The sequence below is a fragment of the Papaver somniferum genome, unplaced genomic scaffold (genome assembly GCF_003573695.1).
Source record: "Papaver somniferum cultivar HN1 unplaced genomic scaffold, ASM357369v1 unplaced-scaffold_29, whole genome shotgun sequence".
Classification (NCBI taxonomy): Eukaryota; Viridiplantae; Streptophyta; class Magnoliopsida; order Ranunculales; family Papaveraceae; genus Papaver; species Papaver somniferum.
In genome coordinates this window covers 58673-69860 of record NW_020639929.1, presented here as the reverse complement: position 1 = coordinate 69860, position 11188 = coordinate 58673, and the positions used below count along the sequence as shown (strand labels likewise).

General features: G+C 37.5%; 1 protein-coding gene across 1 annotated transcript; it reads left to right on the top strand.

Moving 5' to 3' along the window:
* The first annotated feature begins 900 nt into the window (after positions 1-900).
* LOC113341337 (MPN domain-containing protein CG4751-like) lies at positions 901-1419 on the top strand. Its single transcript, XM_026586248.1, has one exon. It carries the CDS (start codon positions 901-903, stop codon positions 1417-1419), a length of 519 nt encoding a protein of 172 aa, XP_026442033.1.
* Positions 1420-11188: the final 9769 nt, after the last annotated feature.

The window sequence follows — 11188 nt, the reverse complement described above, 5'->3', positions numbered from 1 at the left end:
GTGCCACCTTCAACTTCGATCTTGCCTCATCCAATATCCCTTCTCACGTGCTCCTATGATGTTTGGCACAGTCGTCTTGGCCACCCAGGGAAAGCTATCTTAGATAATTTACGTGCAAACTCTTCAATTCTATGTAATAAAAATCAGTCTACTAAACTTTGTCATTCCTGTCAAGTTAGTAAACATATTCGTCTGCCATTTTCTGATTCAAACTCTGTCACTTTTGCCCCGTTTGATATAATTCATAGCGACTTATGGACATCTCCATTGCATGTCGAGACTGGTTTCAATTACTATCTTATATTGCTAGATGACTTCACAAATTATCTATGGATCTTTCCTCTCAAATTAAAATCCCAGGTTTATACCAAGTTTTTAGAATTTCGCTCTTTCGTTAAAACACAGTTTGAACGTGAAATCAAATCTTTTCAATGTGACATGGGTCGTGAATTCGACAACTCCTCATTTCACGATTTTGCTCACCAAAATGGGTTAGTTTTCCGTTTCTCATGTCCTCATACCTCCTCTCAAAACGGCAAGGCTGAGCGAATGATTCGTCGTGTCAATGACATCACTCGCACAATTATGTCTCATGCCTCAATCCCTCCCACCTATTGGGCCGACTCCCTTAATATGGCCGTCTACCTTCACAACATACTCCCTTCCAAAATTCTGACGACGCTTCTCCAGTTTCAATCCTTTATCAACGACAACCAACGTACTCTCATATTCGTATTTTTGGTTGTCTTTGCTATCCAAACCTATCCGCCACCACTCCTCATAAGCTTTCTCCTCGTTCTACTAGGTGTGTTTTTCTTGGTTTCCCAACACATCATCGTGGCTATCGTTGTCTCGACTTAGCCACTCACAAGATCATATTATCTCGACATGTAACGTTCGATGAAAACGTTTTTCCTTTCAAAGAAAAACTTCCCATCGCATCCCACAGTCCAGAACCTCCGTCCACATCACCTCCCTCTTCTTCCCATTCGTCTTCTCTACCCAACAGCTCTTAACCCTCAGACCAGCCTCCCTCCTGCCCTGCCATCTTCCGCAGTTTCTACACAACCTATTTCCGCTGCACAGAAACTACCAGCTACTCAGCACAATTCTGTCACTTCCCAACCAGTTCCTGCTGCACAGGAGCTACCATCTACACAGCAACTCTATACTCCTCCCCATCGTCGTTCACCTACAGCTACTCGACTCCACTCCACTGCACACCCAGATTCCAGCCCTGCAGTTTCTGCACACAGCGATCCAGCAGGGTCTGTCACTACCACGACCCCTGCCTGCCCTGCCCGGGCAGATCCACCATCATCTCCCACTCCACTCCGTCTGTTCCTGACAATTCAGTCACCTCATCTCGACCTGTCACCCGCGCCTCTCGTGGCATATTTCGTCCCACCCATCGTCTGAATCTTAATGTGCAAACACTGCAACCTCTATCCAATCTTCCAAAATCTCACCTGTCTGCTCTTCGTGATCCCAACTGGACCAAGGCCATGCTAGATGAGTTCATTGCTATGTTAAAAACACACACTTGGGACCTAGTACCACGACCTATTGGTGCTCATGTTATTCGCTCCATGTGGTTATTTCGTCACAAGTTTAATGCAGATGGTACATTGCAGCGACACAAAGCCCGTCTTGTTGCCAACGGTAAGTCACAACAGGTTGGGGTTGATTGTTTTGAGACTTTTAGTCCGGTTGTTAAGCCAGCCACTATTCGTACCGTTCTCAGCATTGCCACGTCCAGATCCTGGCCGATTCATCAGTTGGATGTCAAGAATGCCTTTCTTCATGGGGACTTGTCCGAGACAGTTTATATGTTTCAACCTCCAGGTTTTGTTGACCCTACTCGCCCTGATTACGTCTGTCGTCTTCGTCGATCCCTTTATGGTCTCAAACAGGCGCCTCGGGCGTGGTTTCAGAGGTTTGCAACTTTCATTACAGGTTGTGGTTTTCGGGGTAGTGTTTGTGATCCATCTCTTTTCATTTACCGGTCCGGTCAGGATACTGCATACTTATTATTGTATGTTGATGATATCATACTCACTGCCTCTACTGATGCTCTACTGTCCCGTTTTATTGACCTGATGAAACGGGAATTTTCTATGACTGATCTTGGCCCGTTGCATCATTTTTTGGGTATTACTGCCACTCGTTCTTCATCAGGGTTGTTTTTATCTCAGTCGCTCTATACAAAGGATATTATTGCTCGTGCATCCATGACAAACTGCAATCCAGTGGCAACTCCGGTTGACACAAATTCTAAGCTGAGCGCTACTTCTGGTCCAGCAATTTCGGATCCTACTTTATACAGAAGTCTGGCCGGGGCGCTACAATACCTTACTTTCACTCGACCGGATATCTCTTATGCAGTCCAGCAGGTATGTTTATTTATGCATGATCCTCGAGAGCCTCACATGCAAGCCATCAAGCGCATTATTCGATATCTTCAGGGCACTATTTATCACGGTTTGTCACTATCGGTTTCGAATATTTCTGCCCTAACCGCCTACTCTGATGCTGATTGGGCGGGTTGTCCTGACTCACGACGCTCAACCTCTGGTTACTGCATATTTCTTGGGGACAATCTTGTATCATGGTCCTCAAAACGTCAAGCAACTGTCTCCCGTTCCAGTGCCGAAGCAGAATACAGAGGCGTCGCTAATGCGGTGGCTGAAACAACCTGGCTACGGAATCTACTTCTTGAGTTACATATACCATTACGGCGTGCTACTATGGTATATTGTGACAATGTGAGTGCTATCTACATGACTGGTGATCCGGTTCAACATCAACGCACTAAGCATGTAGAGATTGACATCCACTTCGTTCGTGAAAGAGTTCGTATTGGTGACATTCGCGTCTTGCACATCCCTTCAGAAAATCAGTATGCTGATATCTTCACGAAGGGTCTTCCACGTCAGTTGTTTCTTAGTTTTCTTTCTAGTCTTAGCGTTTGTTCCTCTCCCGCTCACACTAAGGGGGTGTAATAGAATATATTTTCCCTTATTTACCGGTCACAGGATATTCTCATTGATTGACCGTAATCATAATAATATATATTGCCTAACATCCCTCTAAGGAAGTTAAGGCGTGTTTTACCAAAACCAACAGCAACTTTATTGGAATCTTCATGTATAGAACGAGGATCTGGTGGAGAATTTAGAGACGAAACCGCTGACGACGAACCAGTATTTGATTCAGAGTTTCTTGGATAGAACTCAATTTGATCTTGAAATCTTTTACATGATTTTCTAACACTGATAATTGTTCACCCTGAAGTTGTTGCTGAGCAGCAACCTCCTGTAGTGTTGGATCATCTACGAAATCTGCATTGCTTAAAGGATCTGACATTTTGTTATGACGTTTCTCTTTTACAAGTCTTTTTAAAGACGTATTAAAACTAGTACCAACTATTTTTCCTTATTTTTAATTCCTTTTACCTTACTATTATTATGGTTGACACATGTTTCAACGCTGGACACATTATTAGCTACCAGTAAAATGCCACCATCCTTTGGATTTTCTTGAATTGTTCAGTCCTTTCAAGCTTTCGTCAACTTCAGATTTCGTTTCTCTTGTTGCCCGTTGAATATGCAATATGCACAACCCTTTGCAACACCTAACTATATGTTGTTTTGAATTAATTCCGCTTATATAACATGTACCAACTTTTTTGCATATATGGATTTAACATGTTTTGTCCACATCTTAAATACAAATTTTGTAAGAATATTCTTGATATTCTTTACCGAAAAAATTTCAGTCCATGTGAGCCCAAGTAACCTGCAAATTCAAATTTTCGACGATTACATAAGACATTATTGTATTTTGAGCCAAAGATAACCTTACGATGATATTCTTTTCTCATGGGGAATAACTCCATATGTACTCGCTATCTCATTCTCGTTGATAATGGTTAAGACTAAATCATGAGCTCTGCATAACTCTTTTTGGAACAATGTGAAGCTTGTCAGTCAGCGGCATGCCTCAAAGTTTACACAACCAGCAACATTATAGGGTAAGTTTGACCTTCTTTAAAGTCCATGCTTAATTTTTCGTAACGATGACTTTCAACCAGTCTTTCAAAATGTTCAACCAGTCTCTTATGAAACACGTGGCTAAGATGCTTCGAAGCATTTTGAATAAATGCCAAATGCATAATCGATTACACGACTCTGGCCATTGCGAAGCTAACAATTTAGCCATTGCTGCATCTTGATCAGTGGAAATATTTTTTTTTCTTCCCGACACAGTGTTAGAAAAAATATTGAACAACCAGATAAATATTTGTGCAGTCTCATCATATAATAATGCTGCAAAAAATATAATTGTTTGATTGTCATGGTTTACTCCAACAAACATAGCAAAAAATCTTTCATTTTTTTTCTTCCTTCCTTCTTCTTCTTCTTCTTCTTCTTCTTCTTCTGCAAGTGGTGTTGAAAGATATCACATCGTCAAAATATTCATAGTCTAGCATCATACTTGCATCAACTCGAAAAATGTTAGTTCTCAAATCATCTTCACCTACTTGTATAACATAAAAGAAATTGGGATCATTTAATTACATGTTTTGTAGATATTTTAATACGCCAATCGTAGAATTAAATGTACGGGCAATGCAGGTTACGAGCAGCAAAGAGGAATGGACTTTACGCACCAAAATAACTTGTTTTTCAATATATTCGGCAATTTCCTTCTTCGCAGAATCATCACGCACCAAAATAACTTGCTCCGCACCAAATCCACCCGTACTCCTACCAGCATTTTCGCCGCTTTTGCTGAAAATAGTCAAAAGCGCATCATGTGCAGATTCAAGCAAAATTGGCGCTTCTCCATAAATAGCGCTTGTCTCGGGACTTAAATTATCAATGTGTTGTGGGAAGAATACGTACAGGAGTTCAGAGCCGGTCCTGAGTCTAGAAGGGTCCTGTGCGAAAAAATTTCGCATGGCCTTTTATAAGGTTAACGCAAATGATAACTCTTAATGTCCACCTACATGCACAAAAATACCCAAAGCAAACTCAAAATATATAGTCATGGGCAGGTGCATGCGGCAATAATATGATAAAGATTCAAAAAGTATTGATGGTCTGGAGCTGAAAAGTATAACAAGAACAAGTAGTCAGCCTAGTGGATTAAGGAACTTAATTATCTCACCCATGTCACTCGTTCGAGTCTTAACAGAGGCAAAGATTTTTTTCTTTTTTCTGATACGTTGGCTTACCGGGCTTGGAGGGGAAAGTGAGTATACATCATAGATCCATAGGGAAAAAGGCCTCAGGCAGAGCTGGGCCCTGTGCGGTCGCACACCCTCAGGCCCGGCTCTGAATTCACATCTTAATCGGAGTTCCTTTCTTTTTCTTATTCTCCGCCTAGAGGTTCATCTCCTTCATGTTTAATAACTGGGCCTGTAGATTGGGCTACAACATTGAGATTAGGTTAAGGGTAATTTAATAACAACACATAACATTTTCCTATAAATTCAACCAAACCCTAGAATTTCAATGGAAGTCTTATAGAAAGGTGAGAGTGGAGGAGAGTAGCAGTGTGAGTCAGTGATCTGAGTTGCAGTTTCCAAAATCAGATGGATGATCATAGTTTTTGTTTTACGTGGGAGCCTTTAAACATACCCTGGTGGAGATCAAAGATAAGAGAGACACTCACAGATCTCATAGAATTAATTGTCATAATGACACATCCTCTTAAACCCATCTTGTTCGTTTTTGTAAAAGCCTGATGTGTTTCGCAGATCATCCTTCCGGTAAGATCCGTAATGTTAAGAATACCAAAGATATCGGTCCCAAAGACTCTCAACAGAGTCAGTCGTCTGACCTAGTTATTAGCCAAAGTCTCTAACCTATGTTTACGGCATGATAAGTCTTTTAAGTTTGTTAAATTCTGAAACAAATCTGTAACAATCTTTGAATATCTTTGAGTATAAATAAATCATCAATCTCGACTGCTTAAGTGTGGAAGTTATTCTACCAAATATCATGTTCTAAGTTGGTATCAGGAGGGTTCGATCCCTCACTCTTCCGCTGTGTTAACAAATATAGGTGTTTGTTTTCAACCATATCTCCAGTTCCATCACCTACTTTACTCACATCATCCATCCATTTTACCTACAACACAAATTTCTATCACCAGATCATAACCATTCACCACCACCATTAACATCATTTGCTGCTAAGAAAGCTTGTTTGAATGTCTCTGCTAGTAGCAAGGCAACTGGACATAGTCTTTTGTTTGATGTATCAACACTTTAGATCTGGTATTAAAAACATTCTTAAGAACCAGTTCTAAACAAATTTCAATATCTTTCAACAACCAGTTCTAAACAAAACATTACCATTACCAATTATATCTGTTAACCAACACAGATTAATACTACCAATTGAAGAGGTATTTCGACTATCTCACACTACCATTTGAAGAGGTATTTTGACTATCTCACACTATGAATTTGAAGAGGAACACCAATTTTCTCATACAAAAGGGCTATCTTCACCACGGTTCCAGTACATTAGAAGCAAGTTGCACATTCGCCAGCTCCAGTACAACTTGAGGGGGAATGTTAAGAATACCAAAGATATCGGTCCCAAAGACTCTCAACAGAGTCAGTCGTCTGACCTAGTTATTAGCCAAAGTCTCTAACAAATCTGTAACAATCTTTGAATATCTTTGAGTATAAATAAATCACCAATCTCCACTGCTTAAGTGTGGAACTTATTCTACCAAATATCATGTTCTAAGTCGTAAAATAACGGTGTTGTTTGATGATTTCATTATTTTAGCCCGCAGCATCAAGACTCATGTTTTGATTATTCTATGCAGCTTATCACTCCATGAAAATATCCCATCAAATGAAATGAACAGAAAATGAGGAATTTGGTTTGTTGGGAACTTTGCTTCCACAACTGCTGCTGAGTAGATCTCTCACTTTTGTTTTAGAGATCTTGAATCGGTACACATTGGATTAAAGATGTCTTAAGTTTTTCAGTTTGTTCAATCGGATTTAATTGGAGAATTTCAGAATTTTATCTCTGATTATGGAAGTTCTGTGAATTATAACTTTGGCTTTTTCTGAACAAAAGTAGATCAATTTGGAGCTGGACATGTTCTTTGGGGATATTATTTACTGTTATAAAAGTAAAGTAAGTCAAGTGAATTTGGTAGTGGTGATCTTGTCAATTTACCTGTGACGAAGAGACTTTACATTTCGATGGACATACCTCCTTTATCAAACATGCATTAATGAGGAATTGTGCCTAATACAAATGAGAACCCGTGATTTCGCATACTATTTTATTTATTTATTTCGTCTGAAACCGAGAGTTCAGTATCAATAGGAACAAGCACCGTCACGCAGAATTTTTCCGTAGATACCAATAAGCTGATGGGAAAGCACGTGTTGTGGTTCCATGGAAACATCCAAGCTAATTCCACCAAAACCTAGAAATAACAACAGAGATTTTCCTTACAAAAACATATATTCAGGAAGCCTCTCTATAGTAATTATTCAACTGAGAGATACTCTGAGTTTTCTCCCACGGGTAATTGTAACTATGAACTCCAAGGATGGTAGGGTCAAGTGGCGATTACGGTAAAAATGGTTGTTGACCTTCAAATAAAATAAAATTAGTTGCGCATTCTGTTTGCAGTAATTCTTTGAACATGCCAATTGTGCGGCAATTTCTTAAACTCAAATTCATAGAGATGCATTTTAGCTTGTGTACTTCAATTTCTCACATTTCCAACCGGATTCCAAACAAATATAAAGTCAACTTATTAAAACACAACCATGCGGAAGGTCTATATAGGATGATGCAGATTTCTTGCATCGTTTTAGATTTACCAACGTGAAAACAAAATACATATGATGTCCCAGAAAAGAAAAGAAAAAAATCCCATACTCATTAATTTTTTGCAAAATAATAAATAAAATAAAAAATTGTTTCTTCTCATTGGAATCTATCCGATCACATCAAATATTGATGGTATAATGCATGACTGACAGACTGTGAAGACATCTAAAAATCCCAAATATGGACACAACTTGCAACATCCATACATAGGGAGGGGACTAATGAGCAACTCTCCGTACTTAAATTGCTGGCCTAATAGTCTAATTAAGACTTGTCATTTATGTCTTCCAATGAAGATTTAAGATGAATACTACGATTGATAGGCAACAATATAATGATAAACTGCCGATGGCAGAGGGACTAGTGTTGGTGAGAATGACATGGGTTACACGATAATCCATTCTCCGAGTCACAAACTCACAAAGGCCTTGTTTGGTAAAATTTATGATTATTTATTTATGATTATCTATAATCATAAATAGATAAATAATTCATAAGATTGGTTAAAAAGACCAAAATAAATCATTCCTGGGTGAAAAAGACAATTAGATTTTGATACTGTTTAAATGGTCAAAAATACAAAAATGGTCAGGATGTAAACAGTTTCATCCTACCCATTTTCAAATACTTTTTCTTATTTTTAATTTACATCAGAATTCATCCAGTTTCATCCTCGCTATTTTTTAAGTTTAAGCCAGGATGAATCCAGTTTCATCCTTGCTATTTTTCTGGTGTCCATTTCACCCATACTAATTTTTACTCGTCCATTAGAACCATGTTTTAAAAAAAATTGGACAAATGACTCATTTTTCCGTAAATGATTTTGGTATAATCATTTTAAAAATAATTTTTTCCAAACACTTTTTTCAAATAATAGATTATCTTAGAATGATGATCTGGAAAAGAAGAAGAAAGAACAATGATCTAGGATTTTTTTAGTTCTTTATGTTTTTTTTACCTTTCTCTTGATAGTTTAGAGAAAATAAAAAGAAAAAATTCAATTTGAATTTGCTAGAAAAAATAATTGATTATAATAAATTTTTAAAACAACCTTTTCCTGTTTATGGAAATAATGGATGTTTTCAATTATGATTAAAATAAATAATTATTATAATGGTTACCAAACGCATATAAAATCCATTATGAAGATACCTTACGGAACACCAACAAAGCTAATCATGAAAATAATCAACTTGGTCGTTTTAGTGATCAACATAAGACACATTACGGAGCCTCACAGTAATACATAAAAATATGGATCATGGAAGATCAATACTGCGGAATACACAAGTATTTTCCATTATTATTTGCATAACGACATACAACAGACATAATCCTTGTAAACAAAATATTTTAACCTATCTTCCATCAAAACTTGACATAATAGGCTTAACTTTTGTATTTTTCAAAAGTCAATTCATTCTTTCATCAATACATACATACCAACTCACGAACGACTTCACTTTTGAAAAAGTATGGGACAATCAAGTCACAGATGTAAACACCATATCCCATAACAAACTGCAATATATAAAACCATAAAGATTAATACGTCAAAAATCGACTACCAAACAAATTTAGAATTTAAACCAATAAATCTAAAAACAAGAAGATGAAAACGTTGAACATAGCTATGTGTAATCACAATCATGGCTATTCCAAACCTTAGTTATTCTTCTAAATAAAACAAGAAAAGAAGATATACTAGGAAAACTGAATCAACAAGCTAAACCAAAAAAAAAAAAAAACAAATTCCAGTGTCATATTCGAACAAGAACTAAGATCATATGGACGGTTCAGGATTCTCACGAGTCTTCGGGTCTTCCAGCTTGTGATTGTCAGCATCCCTTTCATCTTTAGAGAAGAGATTCTCTTTGTGAAGATCATTGATGTGAGATTTTATGATATCAAGGTGAGTGGTAACCTTTTTCAACTCAGTTTTCAACACATCAAGACTTTTCAAGGTTTCAACATGTTGCAGTTTGGATTCCTTAAAGTATTTAAGAAAATCATGAACCACTTCAGCAGAAACCATATATTCTTTCTCAACATCCTCATGAGTATAGTCATAGTAACATGAGGCATTAGGATGATCTTCATATACTTGGTTCTTTTCTTCCTCCCCTTGGACTCGAAACCAAAACCTTTCTCAAGAAATCCCCTTGCAAAATCACCATAACGAGATGAAGAAGAAGGCATTCTTGATGACCTAGAAAGCAACCTAGAGTATGCGTACGTGACTTTCGTAACTCAATAGGTTGGGTACTTAAAATGTTTCTTTGGGAAGAAGGTTTTTAGGGTTTACAAACTGTTGACCCGTGATGGTAACCGTGTACACATACGAGTACAACATTTCCCTCAAAGAATAAACCAACAAGGACTTTTGCTACATGTGAGACTCATACATGGCTCAATAAATTCCATGACCATGGTGAAGAAGTTTTGAGCACAAGTGTAGCAGGCAAAAAAAATTCCAATGAAAGAAGCACTACTAGATACACAAATACATTTTGGGAAATATTGTCTGCAGACACTAGTTTATCTATAGACGATAAGAAGATAACTCAACTAACAAAAATTGCCATAGTATACCTGATTTTTACACATCTTTCTCAACATGATTTTTATGAGCAAGTTCTTATCCCTTGTGATTAATTAGCACAAGTATGAGCGTTATGATCATTGAAAGAATTGTGTTTACGATCGAGTCTCTTTTTCCTTCTGAATCTAGAGAGAGATCCCTTTTGATGTGAAAAATTATCATAAAACTTACTGTCATCAAAATACGAAACATAGTTTGAGTTCTTACGTGAAGAATTTTGATCCGAGGAGGATGACAACCTGTCGAAAATATCTTTATACCCTTCAATTATCTTTACCAGGTTATTTCTCATATCTTCAATTTTTCTTCTTTCTCCTGGAATTTCTTTCACATCAAGGGTAACATTGTTTCCAGAGGAAACGACTTGATCTTTCCTTAGATTATTCTTGTTAAGACTTCTATTCTGCTTTAAAGAATTTGAGGAATTCCTTGAACCGACTTTCCTGGTAACACACACAGGGTAAGTATGAAAACCAACTGGTTTAGACATACGAATATCAGTTACACCTTTGAGAATTAAATTCAGGGTGCGTTGAAGTTAAACAAGAGAATTTTTATTCTACTTAAAAATTCTTTTTTGTTTAGCAGAACTTTTTTTTCACAAAAGAGACAAACTTTCTGATCACAAGTGTGATTAGACAATGTAGTCTTAACAACCTCGTTAGGATATTTCTTCCTTCCATGTGATGTGGAACATCCTTGATTA